The sequence below is a fragment of the Acinonyx jubatus genome, chromosome C1, assembly GCF_027475565.1.
Source record: "Acinonyx jubatus isolate Ajub_Pintada_27869175 chromosome C1, VMU_Ajub_asm_v1.0, whole genome shotgun sequence".
Taxonomy (NCBI): Eukaryota; Metazoa; Chordata; class Mammalia; order Carnivora; family Felidae; genus Acinonyx; species Acinonyx jubatus.
The window spans coordinates 125,163,787-125,185,524 of NC_069381.1; the positions used below are offsets into that span (position 1 = coordinate 125,163,787).

The 21,738-nt window shown below is 40.1% G+C and overlaps 1 protein-coding gene across 1 annotated transcript in view; it reads left to right on the forward strand.

Annotated features, from left to right (window-relative positions):
- The first annotated feature begins 9,706 nt into the window (after nt 1–9,706).
- The window catches only part of UBXN4 (UBX domain protein 4), a 42,662-nt gene continuing 30,630 nt past the window's right edge, over nt 9,707–21,738 (forward strand). Inside the window, exons 1-2 of the mRNA XM_027055890.2 lie at nt 9,707–9,944; nt 18,604–18,706. Coding sequence (XP_026911691.1) covers nt 9,863–9,944; nt 18,604–18,706 — 185 coding nt within the window. The 5' untranslated portion in view covers nt 9,707–9,862. The remainder of the gene's footprint in view (nt 9,945–18,603; nt 18,707–21,738) is intronic.

Sequence of the window (21,738 nt, forward strand, 5' to 3'; positions counted from 1 at the left end):
ACTTCCTTCTTTTTTTTTTCTTTTTTTTTTTTTTTTTTTAATAGCTGATTAATTAAAGTCCTCCTAGGGGCGCCTGGGTGGCTTGGTCGGTTAAGCATCCGACTTCAGCTCAGGTCATGATCTCACAGTTCGTGAGTTCGAGCCCTGCGTCGGGCTCTGTGCTGACAGCTTGGAGCCTGTTTCGGATTCTGTGTCTCCCTCTCTCTCTGCCCCTCCCCTGTTCATGCTCCGTCTCTCTCTGTCTCAAAAATAAATAAATGTTAAAAAAAATTTTTTTTTTTGAAAAAAAAAATAAAGTCCTCCTAAAACCTGATCTTGGAATCCCAGAATGTCATTTCTTTTGCATTCTACCAGTGAAACAAAGTCCTGGAGCCAGCTCACAGCAGAGAAAATAAACCCCACTTCTTGAGAGAGAGGTGGCAAAAAGGCATATAGGGTGAAAGATGTGGCTGCAGCCATCTTTGGAAACAATTTACCACAGACACAAATACACAATAAAAATTCCCATTGACTTTGCGTCCAAAACAAATCCTGAAGCTGACCTCTTCATATCCACTACCCTTTCCACCCAATCCAAACTATCATCATCCAGTGTTTGGATTACTGGAATGGCCTTCCTCACTAGTCTCCCAGCCTCCACTCTTGCTCCCATGTACTCACATAGCCAGAATGATCTAAAAGATAATTCCCTTGCCCAAATCCCTTGATGGCTTTCTATTATTAAATAGCAAATACTTATCTTAGTTTATAAAACTCTACGTGATCCAGCCCTGCCTAGTCTCTGATCTTATACCATTCAGGATATGGATATTTGCTGTACCTTCTTTCTGGAATGCTCTTCCCCTGAACTCTGCCAAGCCGGCTCTTTTATCTTCTGTGTAAGTGTCCCCAGCAGAAAGGTCTTTATTAGCCACCCAATCACAATCTTCTGTATCACTTTATCTCAGTTTTCTGCATATCACTTATCACTATTACGTCTTTTTTTTTTCTACCACTAGAATATAAATTCCATGAGATCAGAGGTCTTGCCTATCTTACTTGTGGCTGTATTCCCAAGCACTTGCTAGTTGTTCAACAAATATTTGTTAACTAGTTAATGACAAAGAGAGGATCCTAAGAATTCTGTTTTTGCTGGTCTGGAGCTCTACTAAGTGATGTCAGGAGATGGCAGGGAGCTGGAATTGAAGGATGATTCACATACCATGCTCTGGCTCTCTTGGCACTTAGTGTAGTTCCTTAAAGACAGGGACTGTAGCAACACTGGCTGGTCACAAGAGGAAATTGAATAAAGTGTGCATATAAATCCCCTGAGTAATTTCTCTCCCCTCTGGGTAATCTTTTAAAATGTAGATCCTAATTCAGTAGGTCTGGGGTAGGGCTTAAGAGTCCCACATTTCTAACAAACTTCCAAGTTGATGATCCTGTTGGTTCTCAGACCACTACCTGGAGTAGCAAAGCACTGAGGAATCCCTGTTTTCAGAGAAATAACTCAAAACACATGGCTAGAGCAGAGTTGCCTCTCATCCTGAGAGGAATGGGAAGATTCATAAGTACGTGAGAATCACACAGCTCTGACACATCATTAGTTTCATTAACCCTACATGTAAGCAGAAGAAATAAGTTCTTCAACTAATGTAGACCAAAGCCAATGAAGTACTCATTTTATAGTTTGGCCCCCACAATATCACCTCGGTACAAATATCCATGAGTTACTTCTCTTTAATTGTGGTCTACATTATCCTATATTCCACTGTCACCAAAACATAATTCTTGGTGGAGGACATCTGTCAGATTTGGACACCTTTTATTTTAGAGAGAGAAAAAGTGCACAAGCTGGAGAGAAAGGCAGAGGAAGAGAGAGAAAGCGAGAGAGGGAATCTCAAGCAGGCTCCATGCTCAGTGCAGAGCCCCACGCGGGGATCTCTGGGATCATGACCTGAGCCAAAATCAAGTCAGATGCTCAGTTGACTGAGCCATCCAGGCACCCCAAATTTGGACACCTTTTAAATAACCTTTCTATATTTGGGGAAACTCCGACATTACAAGTCCTTCTTCCCCAAAAGAGTGGCCAGGATAATTCAATTCTCAGCTTCCCTTTTGCTCAGAAGACCATGGCTGTGATAGGGCTTATGATCTGAGGCTCCACCAGCCGCGATCACACCCAGGAGAACAGGATCAGGAGAAGAACAAGGAGAGAAAGCACTCACTGCACCAAATTCTATGTAGTCATATTGTGTGTGTGTGTGTGTGTGTGTGTGTGTGTGTGTGTGTGTCTATACTACATACGTGATCTTGTTTCATTCTTAAAATAATCTATTGAGGTCAGTATGACTAGCTACATTTTAGTGAAGCTTGGAAAGATTAAACAACAAGCCAGTATGTCATTTCATCAGTTTTAGGACTGAGACTGTGCCCTAAACTGTATCCCTTTCTTGATTGCATATAACAGTTTATACTGCACTATGTGACTTATTTGGTTTTGATCGTGTCCTGCCAAGAATTGCTGGTTATCCTCTCATTTTATTCCAACTCCTGAAGCTCTGTTATCCAGAATGGTAGCTACTAAACACATGTAGCTAGTAAATGAATTACATTTACATTAAATATAAATTCAGTTTCACAATTGCACTAGCCACATTTAAAATGCTTAATAGCCACATGTGGTTAGTGGCTACCATCCTGAACAGAGAAGACACAAAACATTTCCTCCATTGCAGAAAATTCTATCAGACAACACTGTCCTAGGAAAGTGGGATCAAGTCTCATTTATCTTTAATATCCAGTAGAATTTTGTATACAGTAGACTCAATAAATGTTGATTAGACAAAGACTCCAAACACAGTGAAAATCTAGTTTGGATTGGACTGGGGTGCCTGGCTGGCTCAGTCAGGAGAGCATGTGACTCTTGATCTGGGGGTCATGAGTTTGAGCCCCACGTTGGGTGCAGACTTAGTTTTAAAAAAAATATGGAATTTATTATTTGAGAGTATAAGCTCAAAAATATGCAGAGATATGGGGTAGAATAATCAGCATGTCCTCTGTCTTCAGTAGCATAGCAGAGCAGTGCAGTGTCTAGAGTCCCCTGCCATTTCATACCTGGACAACTGCAAAGGTTCTGGGTGCTCTCTCCACATACCCTCCCTCATTCCCCTCACCATCTACTCTCCACTCTGCAGTCAGGGTGAATTTTTAAAATACAAATTGGATCATGTGATCTTTCCACTGTCCAAAATCCTTAACATCACCTCCTAGGTCTTGCATGCTATGACCCTTGCCTACCTACTCATCTAGACTTAACTGACACTGGCCCTCTCCAGTCCTAGGTTCTGGTCACACTAGACCTGTGTAAGCTATGCAAACGTGCCATGTTGTCTTGTCACCAGAATTCTATACAATAGTGATCTTCTGCCAGAAAGTGGGGTTCTTCCCCATCTATGGCAGAGATTGGTTAGTTTTTCAGCAAACTGTGAGGAGGTGGGGGTGTCTTTCCTCCACAGCACATTGTGAGATTATGTTTTCCAGCCTTCTGCACCTGGAAGGCCATGTGTCTAAGTTTTAGACAACTAAATGTGAGCAGAAATGCATGCCTGGCCCCTACAACCTTCTGAGAGACTCTCTCTGTCCTTGTTAATCATAGAGGGGGAGGCTAGAAGCTAGCTGTTATCAGTATCACCAGAGGGCTTGAGACAGATGCAGAATCTCAGGTCTGACCCCAGACCTACTTCAATCGGAATCTGTGTTTTTAAAAAAACTTTTTTTTTTTTAACGTTTATTCAGTTTTGAGAGACCAAGCGCAAGCGGGGGGAGGAGAGGCTAGAGAGAGAGACACACACAGAATCTGAAGCAGACTCCAGGCTCTGAGCTGTCAGCACAGAGCCCAACACGGGGCTTCAACTCATGAACCGTGAGATCATGTCTTGAGCCAAAGTCGGACGCTTTACGGACTGAGCCACCCAGGTGTCCCAGAATCTGCATTTTTAACAAAGATCTCCAGGGATCTGTGTACATTGAAATTTGCTTGTTGGCTGCATGTAGAGGATCTAATGAAGATCACCAGGGTGTCAAGAAAAGGAACAGCCACTGGCTGGGAAGATTCAAGAGTTCTCAACTGTATGGAGAAGAGCCCCATGCACCAACTCCCCATTACACCTCTGACTGGCATAGTCTATGAAGTAAATGAGAAATAAGTCTTTCTTGTGTTAAGCCACTGAGATTTGAAGATTTTTTCCACATGTTACTTACCCTTTGTCTGGAACACTGATTCTTGCCACCTTACCTCCAACTTCTGGTTAATTTGTGCTCATACTTCAGATCTTAATCACTTCCTTCAGGTAGTCTGCTCTTCCTCTAGAGTTCCCAGTTTCAGGCCTCCAGACTAAGTCATTTCTGACAGTATTAACTCTAATAATATCCTGTACTTTCTCTTTGAAACATTAATCACAATGGTAATTATATGAGTAATTGGCCAATTAGTTGCTTAATGTTTTACTATCCATTACTATGTAATTTTCAGAGCAGGAGAAATGACTACTGCTTTTGTTTACTAATACATTCTCAGATCCTACCAGGGCCTTTCTCAATAAACATTTGTCCAATAATTAAATGAAGAAATAATCTGGCTGAGTCAAATGCTTTGAATCCTGAAAGGCACACATTTATTTTTCTTAAGCACGGTTTTGGCAGTCAGAAGTAATAGCTAACATGTGTAAAGCATTTAATTACTACGTGCCTAACACTTGCTCAGCACTTATAAAAGTCCCTATTTTATGACAATAGCCCAAAAAGAGAGTTTCTATTTTTATCCCAGTTTACTAGTGAGGCAACTGAAGTGTGAGAGACATGAAGAACTTTGCCCAAGGTCACACAGTAAGTTTACTGGCTGCATAAATGAACCAGGAAAGCCTGACTCCAGAGTTCATGAGCTTACTACCTAAGTTACTATCTTAGGCCTTGCTGATGAGTAACTACTATTTTTTATTTGTCTTATTCACCTGGATCTCTGTGAGAAGCCAGAAAAGAATGCCATCCCATCTTTTTTCTTTTTTTAATTTTTTTAACGTTTATTTATTATTGAGAGACACAGAGAGACAGAGTATGAGCATGGGAGGGGCAGAGAGAGGAGGAGACACAGAATCCGAAGCAGGCTCCAGGCTCTGAGCCATCAGCACAGAGCCCAACATGGGGCTTGAACTCACGGACCGTGAGATCATGACCTAAGCTGAAGTTGGACACTTAACCGACTGAGCCACCCAGGTGCCCTGTCATCCCATCTTTACTCATGAAAATTCGACTGTTGTGAGCAAAGGTTGGAATATATTCAAATGTTCCTTCTCTCTTTTTTAAATATATATGCCTCCATGAGCCTTGTATTATAACCAGACCATTCTCATACTGGTCTATGTATAGGCAGGTGATGATGCTTTGTATAATCATTTTATTTTATTTTTTTACATGTTTCCCTCTTTCATGAAAGAAAAAACAAAAATAGAGAATATCATTTTCCCTTTACATATTTTTTTTATATAAATGGCTTTGCAATATATAAGTAATCAGCCTCCTCTGGTGGCAAACAGGTGCAAGTTTCTATGGAACAAAAAAGAAAAAAAATTTTTATTTTTATTTTTTTATTTAAAAAAAAATTTTTATAATGTTTATTTATTTTTGAGACGGGGGAGACAGAGCACGAGTGGGGAGGGGCAGAGAGAGAGGGAGACACAGAATCTGAAACAGGCTCCAGGCTCTGAGCTGTCAGCACAGAGCCCAATGCGGGGCTTGAACCCACGAACCCTGAGATCATGACCTGAGTCGAAGTCGGACGCTTAACCGACAGAGCCACCCAGGTGCCCCAGAAAAAAAATTTTTTAAGCAGCAATTTTAAAGGTGATTTAAAGGTATTAAGGTGATATTTCAAGGTGATATTACCAATCCAGCTGCAGTAAGAAATGCACTTTGGCTTCTTTCTCAAGCAATGGTAAAGGGCGGGCACTGGATCATTCACCTTCTTATGAATTTTGGAATATATCTGAGCGACCACAGTTAAGAATTCCGTTTGTGATGGATTTTTACCTGTGCAAATTGAAATAGAACCTTTGTGGTGGGGAACCTTTGGCTTCACAACACCAACAAGCCATTCGATCCATGTAAGTCATAAGGTATTGTGGGGGATAGAAAGAAGATTAAATAGAGTTGCTGCTTTTTATCTTCTGGAGGAAAGAAGACATAAACCGAGACATTTCAATAACTATATATCATAAAATACTCACAGGAGAAAATAACCATGAGAAACTGCAGTCTTCCTTTAGATGTGCCACTTTACCTGACCCATTGTCTTTCGGGTTGTTAAATGGAAGCTGGTACTGAGCAGGTTAGTGAAACACCAGCCAATGTTGTTTGTACACTTACTGCCTATCTGATGCCAAATGAGCATGTACAGCAGGGTTGGCAAACTCAAATACTTGATACTGCCAGAGAGTAAATTAAAAAAGCAAAGGTTATAAGTAGGAGGGGCTGTAGCAAACTAGCACACACCTGAATTTTCTAAAACTTTGTGTCAATAAGAGCATCAAGACACCAGATGCAGTCCGTGGGCTCCAGCTCAAGTACAGGACCAAGACGTTCAAAGATCCCACACTGCCCAGACTCAAAGAGGGTTAGGGGTCCTGTCCTGGGTAAACATCTGCAGGACCTCTGTTGAACAAATCTGAAGCAGCCCCTAGTGATGCTCACAGAGGAGAACTCAGAGATTCCAAGAGTTGGAAGGCCTGAGAATTTGGTCAACCAAATGGAACAGTTCCCCATCTTGGCCTCTCTCTCTTTTATGACAAGAAGCCAAACTTGTGAATTCACAGTGGGCTCAAGCATGTAGGTCAAGCTGTTATGGTGGGGGTTCTACCAGTAGTCATAGACACACCAAGTAAAACCTGACTTTCCTCTCCAGTGCCTCTAGACCTGGTAACAAGCCTGATATCAAAGATCCCTCAAAGAAGCCCTCATTGCAATGAAGCCATTTTTTTTTTTTTTGTATCAAAAAAGCCCATAAATCCTTGAAGCCTATCTCACAGGAAGTCTTTTATGTCTAAAACCCCAGGATGTTAGTGGGAAGGAAAATGACAGGATATAACTATTAAGACTGTATAACTATATCTATTTCATAGTTTTCCTGCTGCACATCAATAAGCAAGCCTTTCTTTAAGGGTCTGAGTGTAAAATGGAACTTAAGTTTTTATCATTGATTCAAGTCCATGCAAAAAATAGGATTGATGCCACTTACTCCAGGAGACCATCCGGGTCCTTCCCTTTCTCTCTGCCACACCCTATACGTGGCTCTTTGGTTTTACCCAAACCAATATGTTATGGTCATCTATCTATCTATTTATTTTTATTTGAGAGAGAGAGAGAGCGAGAGAGAGAGAGAGAGAGAGCACATGTGTGCGAGCAGGGGAGAGGGACAGAGGGAGAGAGAGAATCCCAAGCAGGCTCCACACTCAGTGCAGAGCCAGATGCGGGGCTTGATCCCACAGCCCCAGGATCATGACCTGAGATGAAATCAAGAGTCAGATGCTCAACCAACTGAGCCGCCAAGGCTCCCCTATGGTCACCCATTTTTATATTAGTCTTTCCCACTGACTGGAGTGTAAGCTTTCTAAGGGCTTTTCTTAATCCCACTATCCACGTTTGGCCACATCATCACACACTTCTGAAGCACTTAGAATTTCCCCTTTTGTGACATTCATCCTTACTCACAATCACTTGTTCAGTGTCTGCCTTCCTCTTTAGATTGTGTAGTCACAAAGACAGAGTTCATGTCTCATTGCCTCACTGTTATCAATGCCAGGTATGTATGCCTAGCTCATAGTAGATGAGCAATAAACATTTGATAAAGGCTATGAATCATTCTCACATTGTTTAATCCTAACATTAGAAATTAGATTGTGTAGTCACAAAGACAGGGTTCTTGTCTTATTGCCTCACTGTATCAATGCCAGGTATGTATGCCTAGCTCATAGTAGATGAGCAATAAACATTTGATAAAGGCTATGAATCATTCTCACATTGTTTAATCCTAACATTAGAAATAAAGACATCACTCTACTGAAATAATTTACATTGACTGAATTTTTAAAATGTTTTTTATTTATTTTAGAGAGAGAGAGAACATGTGCACATGCACACGTGGGGAAAGGGTAGAGAGAGAGGGGAACAGAGGTTTCGAAGTGGGCTCCTCAGACAGCAGTGAGCCCGATGCAGGGCTTGAACCCACAAACTGTGAGATCATGACCCAAGCCGAAGTTGGCCGTTCAACTGACTGAGCCACCCAGGCACCCCTAGGTTGACTGAATTTTAAGAAACCCACTTAAAGTTGATGTTGAAGATCAACTCTAATTCTTCTTGAGAAATGGTGTCCTATATAAGCAGCAATGGTCTGTAATCAGCATTATGTTTCAGTATATTATAACACTATATGAGAGGCCTGATTGGAAAAAAGTAAATACAAATTGGAGTTCAATGTTAACTATTTTCAGATAAAATATTTATAGGAAAGAGGTATTTTCAGATGTACCACCTTAATCCTGCAAAGACTGTCAGTTGCTGAGGGGGAAACTCAATCGATGTAGAATGTGTACTATAAGAACATATGCAACTTAAAAAAAAAAGTATAAGCCTTTAGCTAACAGTTATCAGAGACTGTGCAACGCCAGAAAGTATTAAATATGGATCGTTTTTCTTTATTTTTTTAAAAAAAAGATTTCAAGTAATCTCTACACACAAGGTGGGGCTCAAGCTCACCACCCCAACATCAAGAATCACATGCTCCACGGACTGAGCCAGGCAGGTGCTCTGGATCAGTTTTCATTTTAATGGCAAACAACCACAAGACGCCATATCTTGATTATAGAACATTCTCACATAAAATTGTAAACAAAAGCATTATCTATCCTCTTTTGTATTACCATGGAAAGTAGCTGGAAAATGAATCATATATTCTGTGCTTTTAAGTTACTTTAGACAGCAGCTGTGGCAATAGCATAGCCAGTGTTCTGAGGTTTTGGAACGCTCTCTGGCCAACGACTAAGAAATTGCGGGACGCCTGCATTCTACCAGCACCTCCCCTCAGGTACAACGGCTGTATGGCCGTTGGGGTTTTTACCCTGTCTCTTCAGGGTTGGGCTGATAAGTTCAGCAGAAGTCAAAGCCTTGCTGTAAATCCCTACAAAGTCCACGTAGGTCCATACAGAAAAACACCTTCCCGTATCACACAATGACCACTAATTATAAAAATTACATCGTCCACAATTAGGGTTCCACTCGAGGCGGGGACGACTTCCTCCATATTTAAGGTCTCAATGAGGTGGCGATTAGCATCTTCACGACAGTGAGCACCACTTCTCCCCTTTCCCAGATTGGAAAAAGGCTCTCACTGCTGTCCCCTTTAGCCGTGCCCCGGAAACCACCGTTATATTTTCCAATTATGAAGACAAACAAGCCTATGAAGACTACAATTCCCGTCATGCCTCTTGTAGGCGCCGTCAACGCGCCGTAGCGGTTAGTCATCTTTCCCACTTCCGGAATTGCAGGGTCTGAGGCCTAGCGGTCGCGCGCACGCACCTTTTTGCTAACAAGACAAGGCACTCGGGCCCTGTGCCGGCGGCGACGTGTGGCGTCACGTGGCGCAGGGTGCGCCTGGTCCGCGCGCTTGCGCGCGTCCCAGGGGACCGCTGACGGGCTAGCGTGCCTGCGCGGAGGCGGGGGACAGAGCAGCTGGGGCTGCGGGGGCCGCGGGGCCAGACGAAAGAGAGGGCGGGGCCAGCTCCCGGACCGCGGCGACAACACACCGAACAAGCGCCTGGGCCCGAGGAGAGCGATGTTGTGGTTCCAGGGCGCCATTCCGGCCGCCATCGCGTCGGCCAAGAGGAGCGGAGCGGTCTTCGTGGTATTCGTGGCAGGTGAAGGGGGCGGGGGCCCGAGTTGTGGCCGGACACCCCACCGGCCTACCTCCAATCCTAGGGTTCCCCAGCCTTTTCTCCGTGCTCTCGACAGGCCCTGGCTGCCGTGCCTGTTTTCTCAGCGCCTCCCCCTTCCGTTTGGGGCACGCCGGGCCTGGCTAGGCCTCCAGCTCCTGCTTCTCCCGGCACCCCGGCCGGAGGCACCGTCACCCGCCTCGCCCCCAAAACGCGCTGAGCCCCGCCCACAGCTCTGCGCGGGTCTCTGCAGCCCACCCTCGCTGCGCCTCTCGCCGCGCCCCCCTGACGAGTTGGCGCAGATAGACCCCAGCACCTCCCTCTCGGGCACCCTGGGACCCCTCTCTGTCACCTAGAACCCACTTCGGGATGCTTCAACGCTTGTGTAGTTCCTAAGTGTTCAGGTGGGAATAGAGAGACAGGCCTTTCGACAGGCATTTAGGTTCATAATTAATTGTGGACTGTCAGGAAGAAAGCTGTGTCATCGGTAAGCAACAAAGAGAAGCCACCTGATGTTTTCGGTTACTGGCGGTCGTACGCTCCTGAGACGCAAACTTTTGAGCTTTACATAGGTTGGATTTTTTTTTTTTTTAATGATAATAGGGGGAAAGAGTCTAATGTGGAATATTTGGTTTGTTTCAAGTTGATTTTTTTTGTACCATTTGTTTAGAATAAGTAGATGTTCGGTGCTTGGTTCGTCTAATATCCACAGTTTCGAGAACGTGAGCTAACTCATTTATCATGTGTTACTCTGGGTTATTTTGCTCAGTATATTATTACTACCCTATTTTATTACAGAAATCTTCTAGATTTACAGTAAACCTATGCCTTTGTGGTTTTGCTGATTCTCATTACATGAACCAAGTTAGTGTTTGTGACCATTTGAACTATATTATTTTAACTATTTGTGTTTAATAACGGTATGCTCAAATTATTAACTTATGACTTGGAGAGACTAGATAATAGCTCTATCACTTTATGCAGCACAATAAAGAACAAAGGCTAAAATATGAATTTCACTTAACATTAAATTTGAAATTTATAATTGTTTTAAATTATGCCAGATTTTTAGCTTAGTGGTGTTAATTAGAAGAGTTTGAGTAGTTTAGATCCTCTTATGCAGTTTTAGAGTTTATAGTCCACATACATAAGTGCTGTGATACTGTAAGGAAAAAAAGTGGATTAAAAAGGAAAGAAGAATTAAATGATACTTAGCTGTGCTTATTAAGAGTACAGTAATAGTTTTGGGGTGCCTGGGTGGCTCAGTCACTTAAGCGTCAGCCTCTTGATTTTGGCCCAAGTGGTGATCTCAGGGTCGGTGGGATCCAGCCCCAAGTCAGGGTCTGTGCTGACAGCACGGGGATTCTGTCTGTCTGTCTCTCTGTCTCTCTCTCTCTCTCTCTCCCTCTCCTTCCCTTCCTCCCTCTCTCCCCCTCCCCCACTCATGCTCTTTTTCTCTCTGTCAAAATAAACTTGTTTTAAAAAGTGTACATTAATAGTTTTATGACATTTAAGTTGTGTTTTTCACATAAAATCTCGGTTGATTTTTGTGATAAGTAGAATAGGTTTTATTTTACCCATTTTATAGATGAGGAAATTTATGTCCACAGTGGCTAAGTGACACGGGTCACATAGCAGGGTCACAAAAAATATTTCTATCTTGTCCTGACAAATTTTTTTAGCAGCTTCAAAAAAAGTCTTATTTTTTTTTAAGTTTATTTATTTATTTTGAGAGAGGGAGCAGGGGAGGACCAGAAAGAGAAGGGGAAAGAGAGAATCGTAAGTGGACTCCAACTCCCAAACCTCGGGATCATGACCTGAGCTGAAGTTGGTCCCTTAACCGACTGAGCCATCCTGGTGCCCCAAAAATCTTTTATTTCTTGAGAAAAACTGAACAACTGTACACTTCATGTATTATTGAAATTGGTGTCATAGTCAGGAAAATTATGGTAGTCATTTTTTAAACAAAAAACACAATTGAAGATGTCTAAATGTTCCTAGGAGGCACTTTTGGGCTAATCAGTTAATTTGAAATAAATGCTAGATTTAATTAACAAACATATGGAAACAGTAGTGCTAATTATTACAATAGTAAAATAAAGTTAGAGATCTTTGGGGCTTTGTGTGTAAATATACATTCTTCAGTTAACTTTTTACTGATGAGCATGTGTTACATACTTTTAGGATATCAGCGACTCTGATGAATGTTTGTTGAATGTTTTCAGGAAGACCATTAGTCTGTCAAAGGAGTTTGTCCCTTGACCCGTTCAAAATACTGTTGGCTTCTGTAGAGTTTTAGAAAGTTAATCTCCAGCACTAGGCAGAATTAGTTTCACTCCAGGAATACATAGACAGGGGTCATGAAACTCCCAACACTTGCGTGTTGCCTAGAGCTTTGTTCATAACATCGAAGGATATAACCAGAACTCATGATTTTCTTAGGTGGGAGACCTCAACAACAATAAGCCAACTTAGTAGAAAATTAAAAAGATGTCTTTATGGCTGAAAGAAGTGGTCTTAAGGGTATATACTTTGGTTCATCTAAACCCCTCAAGTGGGAAGCACTTTAGGCAAGTTCTTTATATTTAGTGAAATTTTCATGGATGAATTAAAGAAAATTGTGGGATTGAGACTAGAGAGATTACTACCAGTTCAGACAAGAGCAAGTATTTTCAAAGTATTATGACTATGCAAATTGAAAGTAATAAAACTGAAAAAGATTTTGATTCTATTCTTGGGAAGGTAGAATATTCTGACAAGGATCCTGAAGCAAAGGTGTCAGTTCACAGAGTAGTGTTGCTAGTGGGCTAAAATTTTCATGATAGACACTATTTACTGCCTTTTTTGGTTAAAATAGACCACAAAAGCTTTTAGATTTTGACTAGTTGATGTTTTCTGGGTTGGAATTCCTGGCTGTACTAGGAAAACACACAATTGAAGATGTCTAAATGTTCCTAGGAGGCACTTTTGGGCTAATCAGTTAATTTGAAGTAAATGCTAGATTTAATTAACAAACATATGGAAACAGTAGTACTAATTATTACAATAGTAAGAGATCTCTTTGTTTCTGAGATTGTATTTTTTTTTTTAGATTTTTTTATTTTTAAGTAATCTGTACACCCAGGTGGGACTTGAATTCACAACCTCAAGATCAAGAGCCACATGCTCTACCAACTGAGCCAGCCAGGCACCCTTGAATTGTTCTTTTCAAGTGCTTTTATTTTGGATACTGCTGAATACTACCATGGATACAGCGTTTTTTGCTAAAATTTTAGGCTGATCTAACTCCATAGCATGGTTTATATACTTCTTAATAATAAGAAACTAAAGATACTGAAGTTGGCAATTAATAATCTTGCTCCGTAGAGTTAATATAGTTCTTAGTGAGTTAAGTCATTCCATTCATCCTTACATGTCTGTTGGTCAAGCAGCTGTTGCTGCCACTAGGCTGAATTATGGACAGACATTGCTAGTGGGGATGTGATATTTGGGACCCTACCTACATGGTACAACATAATGAAAAGTACCAATCTCAGAAGTAGCAAGCGAATCTATACTTGTAGCTACCCACTTGACATCCCCACTTAGATGCCTCACAGGATTCTCAAGCTTAAAAGTATATTTACTGCCTGAACCTGTTTTTCTCCCCGCCCCAGTTTTCTACATTTTAGTAAATGACACCACTTTTACATCCAGGTGGATAAACCGAAGTGTGGAGTCACCTTTGACTCTCAACTCTTAGTCTCCTGTCTGGCTTTCCCTTTTGTTCATGACATTCCCAGTCACACAGACCTTTTCCTACACATAAAATCCGGCTTAGTGAACTCTGCATGGCTTAATTTTTTCATCCTTTAGGTCTTACCTTAAATGTTGCCCCAGAGAAGCCTTCCCTGACCAATCTAAAAGGGTCTTACTATTTTCTTTCCTAGATCTGTTCTTTTTTTAACAGTATTTATTACTATAATTATAATTGTTTACTAAACAAGTACTTTTTTTTATTTTAATTTTTTTAAGTTTATTTATTTTGAGAGAGAGACAGCATGAGTGGGGGAGGGGCAGAGAGAGAAGAAAACAGAATCTCAAGCAGGCTTCACACTGTCAACACAGAGCCTGATGCAAGGCTTGAACTCATGAAGCTGTGAGATCATGACTCGAGCCGAAACTGAGTGGGATGCTTAACCGACTCAGCCACCCAGGCGGGCCAACAAGTATATTTTTTGTACTGTTAGATTTTTAAGCTCCAGGGCAAACAATGTTTCCTTTGTTTCACATTTAGATTATAGCCAATGCCTAGGACAATAAGAATGGAATAAAATAGTGAACGTATGAAAGAATGAATGAAAAGGATCTCTCATGCCTCACAGCCTTCTCTAAGACATGTTTGTAGTAAGAATGTTGCCATATAGTTATTTTCTAGGTTGATAATTTTGTCATTTACTTGGAATTTTACATTTCCTCACCCCATAGTGTTTGAAGATGTGCTCTGAACGATGTCACTACAAATGATAATTTTCCCAGTTTGCTTCCTCAATATCTGGAAGACTGTTACTGGCATTCTTTTTGGTCCTAGTCTGTAGATGCATTCTAGTCCCTGTTTACTTTTCCATGACCAGATTTCTCAAGCTCCTGTTCCTAGATCCCATTTCACATAGAATATACTCAAATGTGCAGCATTAGTCAATTATTGTAGGTATGCCAAGATACTTACTGTACCAGAAATTTAGCTGTTTGTTCCACAAAACACTTATTGAGGCCCTGCTGTATCCCAAGTACTTGACATATGCCAAGTTGTATTGTAGGCATTTGAATTATGTTAGTAAATAAAAGGAAAACAATCCTTGCCCTCTTGGAACCTGCATTCTAGTTGAGGGAAACAGACAGTAAACATAATAAGTAAAACACATAGTTTATCAGAAGGTGATAAGTATTACAGGGAAAAAGAGGCCAGGAAATTAGGGAGCTTTGGGAATGTTTGAAGGCTGTCATTTTATTTAATTTATTATTAATATTTTATTTATTTATTTTTTAAAAAAATTTTTAACGTTTTATTTATTTTTGAGACAGGGAGAGACAGAGCATGAACAGGGGAGGGTCAGAGAGAGGGCGGCACAGAATCTGAAACAGGCTCCAGGCTCTGGGCTTGAACTCACGGACCGCGAGATCATGATCTGAGCCGAAGTCGGCTGCTTAACCGACTAAGCCACCCAGGTGCCCCATTATTATTATTTTAAAGTAAACTCTAGGCCCAGTGTGGGGCTTGAACTCATGACCCTGAGATCAAGAGTTGCATGCTCTATTGACTGAGCCAACCAGGAGCCCATAAAAGCTGTCATGTTTTGTTTTGTTTTGTTTTTTTAAAGTAGGCTCTATGCCCAATGTGGGGCTTGAACTCATGACCGTGAGATCAAGAGTCATGTGCTCCACCAGCTAAACCAGTCAGGCACCCCTAAAAGCTGTCACTTTATTATTTTGTACTTTATTTTATTTTATTTTATTTTATTTTATTTTATTTTATTTTTTTAATGTTTATTTTTGAGAGAGAGAGACAGAGCACGAGCAGGGGAGGGGCAGAGAGAGGAAGACACAGAATCTGAAGCAGACTCCAGGCTGAGCTGTCAGCACAGAGCCCGACATGGGGCTTGAACTTACGGACCACGAGATCATGACCTGGGCTGAAGTCGGACATTTTACTGACTGAGCCACCCAGGGGCCCCTATTATTTTTTATTTAAAATTTTTTTTAATTTATTTTGAGAGAGAGCATGAGCTGGGGAGGGGCAGAGAGCAAGAGGGAGAGAGAGAATCCCAAGCAGGCTTAACTCTCAGTGCAGAGCTGGACACAGGGCTCCATCTCACGACCAAAAGGTCATGACCTGAGCCAGTATCAAGAGTTGGACACTTAACCATATGAGCCATCCAGATACCCTAAGGCTGTCATTTTAAAGTATGAGTAGGGAAAGCTTTATTGAGAAGATAATATTTGAACAGAGACTTAAGAGGGTTGAGCATTAACCATGTAAATATCTGAGAGAAGAACATTCTAGGCAGAGGAAACAACTAGTACAAAGACCTTAGAGTGTTTTTTATATTAGCAGAATAGGAAGAAAGTGAAGACAAATGAGGTCACAGAGGTAACTGGAGGCATGAGGCCATTTGCAGGGACTTTGGCTTTTTTACTTGGAGGGAAATTGGGAGCCATTATAGGATTTTGAGCAGAGGATTGATATGATCTGAAATTTTTAACAAAAGTTTCTGTGTTAAGAATAGACTGAGCAGCTTGGCCACATCTACTGCAGTCAGCAGACTGTCGACATTCCAGAAAATGTCGGCATCCACTCTGAAAGGATGCACAGTTATTGTGAAAGGCCCCAGAGGAACCCTGCGAAGGGACTTCAGTCACATCAGTGTAGAACTCTGTCTCTTTGGAAAGAAAAAGAAGAGGGTCCATGTTGACAAATGGCGGGGAAATAGAGAAAATCTGGCTACTGTTTGCACTCTCTGTAGTCATTTACAGAACATGGTCTGGGGGACAGGAGTGGGGTGCCTGGCTGGCTCAGGTGGTAGAGCAGGTGACTGTTGACCTGGGGTCGTAAGTTCAAGCCCCTTGTTGGGTATAGAAATTACTTCAAAAAGAAAAAAAAAAAACAAAACAAAAAACATGATGAAGGAGGCTACATTGGGCTTCTGTTACCAGTTCTGTATATGCTCACTTCCCCATCAATGTTGTTTTTCAGGAGAATTGTTCTCTTTTTGAAATCTGTAATTTCTTGGGTGAAAAATAAATCTGTAGGATTTGGCTGAGGCTGGCATTGCTTGTTCAGTATCTCAGGTTCAGAAAGGTGAGTTAATTCTCAAAGGAAATGACATTGAACTTGTATCAAACTAGCTGCTTTGATTCAGCAAGTCACAACAGTTAAAAAACAAGGATATCAGAAAATTTTTGGAGGTTATCTACATTTATGAAAAAGGAACAGTTCAGGCTGATGAATAAGATCTCAGTTGTCCAGCTATAGAAACAGAAAGATGCCAGATGATTTTTCAGGCTTATTTGTGATATCTTAAAGGTGCAGTAAAGGTTGTATTGATTTTTGGGGGGAAAAAAAGGAATAGATTGAACAGGGAGATCAGTTTGGAGGCTGTTGTAATCATCTAGGTGATATGTATAGCTTAAATCAGGGTGGTAGTGAAAGTGGAAAGAAATAGTTACATTCTGGATATATTTTGGAGATAGAGTCAACTGAAGTCAAGGATAAGTAAAATTTTGGGCCTAAAAACTGAAGGGATGGAGATACCTTAAATATAACCGACATGAGGAATGCTGAGGGTGGATTAAATTGGGAAGGCTGCACTTGGGAAGAAAACAGCTTACAGAAGAATAGATAGAGAATTACCTCATTTTTGTAAAACAACAACAACAAAAAAATGTGGCCTGGGAACTTTTTAAATCTGTAAGTTGGCAGAGGTTGTTCACCTGAAAGTGCTTGAGAAAGCACTTTGCTTAATCTCGGAAAGATTTCATCTGACTTAGGTAAGTTTTCCTCTGCCCACCACTAAGTGGTTATGTCAAAATCTAGATATTACAAGTCTAAAATGGAAGTAGCCGCTTGACAGGTATAACATAAAACATTTTGTCACTGAAGTGTGACGTACGGTATATTAAGTAAGATTAAGTGAGCAGCTCAGTGCATTTTTACTATTAAAACACTTGTAACTCTCATCCAGATAAGATGTATTTCCAGCACCCCCAGAAGGCTCCTTCATGCTCTTTCCCAGTCAGTAGCACCGCCATCCAGGTAGCCACTGTGTTGAATTCTGTCACTATAGATTAGTTTTGGGTCAGCATAACTTTTATAATTACCATACCTAAAATAAAAGGCAAGTCCCAAACCGCAAATAGAATTGCATCAGCATCTATCTACCTTGGGGAAATTCTGGAGAGTAATGCTGTGCTGTTGGGGGACATTGAGCTTGACAGAAAAGTCCTCCATGAAGGAAGAGTGTTGTGCTTTTATTTTCTAAAATCACATGTACGGGGGCACCTGGGTGGCCTAGTTGTTAAAGTGTCTAACTCTTGATTTTGGCTCAGGTCATGATCCCAGGGTCATGTGATCAAGAGCCCTGTGTAGGGGTCCATGCTGAGTGTCAAGCCTGCTTAAGATTCATTCTCTCTCTCTCTCTCTCCCTCCCTTTCTCCCTTTCTCCCTCCCCTTCCCTCTACCCCTCTCCTGCCCCTCACCAATGCATACACACTCTTTGTCTCTCTCAAAAAAAAAATTACATGTACAAAAGGCAAAATAACCCCTGTACGTTTCTATTATGACTTCCAATTATTGTGATACTATGTGCATCATACTTTGAATGTCTTCTTTTAGAAAATACAGTACTTTGTAAAATCTAGATAGTGTCATTCTTTTTCATTATGTCTTATTACTTTTTTTTTTTCTTAGCAGCCTGAGCAGTTTGTCATTACTTTTATAATGTTAGCAATGCCATAATCATGCTCTTCATTTTATGGGAAAGTTTTTGTTCTTAAATTTGATAGAAAATAGTATTTGTGCAATTATATTTTATTTGAAATTCCACATTCTGGGGGGAAAAGAATCAGCTGATACTGGCCTTATAAATATCCTTGAAATGTGTTACAGGTGATGATGAGCAGTCAACACAGATGGCTGCAAGTTGGGAAGATGAGAAAGTAACAGAAGCATCTTCGGACAGTTTTGTTGCTATTAAAATTGATACCAAAAGGTTTGCTTATGTGTTAATTTTTTGAAGTATTATAACCGTTGTCTTTTGTTGTGATTTATGGTGATACTCTTAGACTATAAGAATGTTGATTTTTCTCTAAGGCGTATTGGGACCTTAAATTCTGATTGCCGTTTTCCAAATACATCATGTATCTTACTGAAAAACTCTGAAGTTCTGGTTTACCAAGCAGCTATGTGACATGCACCAGGAATGCAAAAGAACTTGTAAGAACATGGAAGTAACTGTAAATTATATATTGATTATCTCTGAACGGTTGACCACTCTTTTGGGTCCTGTTTTTGGGAATAAAGCTGTTTAATTCAATAGGAATAGTACTTTTTTTTTAATATGAAATTTATTGTCAAATTGGTTTCCATACAACACCCAGTGCTCATCCCAACAGGTGCCTTCCTGAATGCTCATCACCCACTTTCCCCTCCCTCCCACCCCCCATCAACCGTCAGTTTATTCTCAGTTTTTAAGAGTCTCTTATGGTTTTCCTCCCTCCCTCTCCTTTTTTTTTTTCCCTTCCCCTCCCCCATGGTCTTCTGTTAAGTTTCTCAGGATCCACATAAGAGTGAAAACATGTGGTATGTGTCTTTCTCTGTATGACTTATTTCACTTAGCATCACACTCTCCAGTTCCATCCACATTGCTACAAAAATGCCATGTTTCATTCTTTCTCATTGCCACGTAGTATTCCATTGTATATATAAACCACAGCTTCTTTATCCATTCATCAGTTGATGGACATTTAGGCTCTTTCCATAATTTGGCTATTGTTGAAAGTGCTGCTGTAAACATTGGGGTACAAGTGCCCCTATGCATCAACACTCCTATATCCCATGGGTAAATTCCTAGCAGTGCTATTGCTGGGTCATAGGGTAGATCTATTTTTAATTTTTTGAGGAACCTCCACACTGTTTTCCAGAGTGGCTGCACCAATTTGCATAGGAGTAAGTACTTTTTAGGTCCTTCAGAGTACCTAGTATCCACAAGTATTTTTGGTCATTCCATCTCCTCCCTTTAAAAATGTTTTGTAGAAAATTTCAGACATACAAAAGTAAGTGAGTAGTGCAGTGAAGTCCCACATACTTGTCAACTACTTTGGTGATTAACTTATAGTCAGTCTTGTTTCAGTCACCCGTTACCACTCATCCCATATAATTTTGAAGCAAATCTCAGTCATCACATCACTTCATCTATATTTTAGTGTGTCTTTAAAAAATAAGTTTTTTAACATGAATTAACATAAATTTAGCATGTGAAAACCTAAATATTTTAACATAACTGTAATACTTCAAAGCAAATAAGTGATAGTTTCTTAATAGCAAATATCCAGCTATTTTTCACATTTTCACTTGTCTCATCTATGCCATAGTTGTATTCTTAATTTATTACAGTTTGTTTGGTTCAGGATCTATCAAGGTCCACACATTGTGATGTGTTGATCTTTTTCAAGGCTCTCCGCCGCGCGCCACCCCCCCCTTCTCTGTATGTTTTTTCTTTGCAATTTAGTTTTTGGAGAAACAGGTCATTCGTTCTTTAGTTTCCTGCCATGTGGATTATTGTTGACTGCATCCCTGTTAGTCTCATGTAGTTCATTTCTCTGTCCTCTGTTGCTTGTAAATCAACAGTTGGATTCAAGTTAGATTTTTTTTTTCCATCAAGACTACTTCATAAATGGTGGTATGTCTTCCATTCTTCCATTATGAAAGCACATAATGACCTCTTGTCTTACTTTATGATGTTAGCAGTAGGCATCAATGATCAGCGCCTAGAAACATTAATTTGTTAGCAACTACAAAGTGGTATTCCTTTCATTTTGATATTGATAATATCAGAATGAATGATGTTTGAAAATTATTGCCAAGATTAAAATATTTGGAAATTTACCTGTAAGTTTGCAGATTTTTTAGTAAAAATTTTCCAATATTAAAAATTTCATGAAACAAATCATAGTGGTTTGCCTCAGAGCAGCAGTTATTCAACTATGTATTTACTGAGCTATATAATACTTTAAAAAAAAGAATCTTACCATTTTAATGTATATCCTGTCATTTATGTTTTCCATTATCTTCCAGTAGCACCAGAAATAGTAGGAGGAAGGTAGGGGTATTGGAAATGTGGAAGAAATGAGAAAATCAGAATTCTTGAGGTTATATACAGACTGATGTATCTGGTATTTTTAAAAACAAAAAAAATTTTTTTAAACAAATTTCTAAAAGTAGATGCAGGGATACCTGTGTATAGTGATGGTTGATTTTTGTTTCATTATAGACTGCCTGCTAATAGAATCTAATGTGTCTTTTAAATTATGAATAGTAAATTTTATGCATTGTACAATAATAATGAAATTAATGTTGTAGTAACATTTTAGTGTCTATGAGTTTATGGAGATAAGCCTGCATTGAAAATAGATTGGTAGGAAATACATCAAAATTTACATTGGTTATTTCTGGGAAGGTAGGACTTGGTAATTTTTTTCTTTATACTTTTTTATTATATTTTCAGATGTTTTTGTGGTAATCATGCTTTATATTCAGAAAATGGGTGTAAATTTTTGGAAAGATTAATTTGATTCTTGGTATTATTCATTTGCATTGATCAGTATCTCTTACTTGTATCATAGCGTAAAGACTCACCTGTCCCTGTCCCTAACCACCCAGTTTCCTTCTCTGGAGTAACCAAATCAAGAAAATGTATTTTCCTCCCCTTTTTAAATTCTTGTTTATTTACTTTTTTTTTTTTTTTTTTTTTTACAGAAGTGGAGCATTTTGACATACTTTTTTGTACCTTTTTAATGATTGCATAATTAGTTTTTACTGGTAGATATTTAGGTTGTTTTGAATCCTTTATTTTTACAAAGTATTATATTATCATTTGCAGAAGTAAATCATAAGCATTAATATCTTTTGTTACAAGGCAAGATGCTGTATTCAGATACACTTGCTGCTGAGAAAGCAACATGGCAGATACCAGCTTGATTTTTAGCCATCAGATCCAGCCACCAGTTTGTGTGTTGCAAGAAT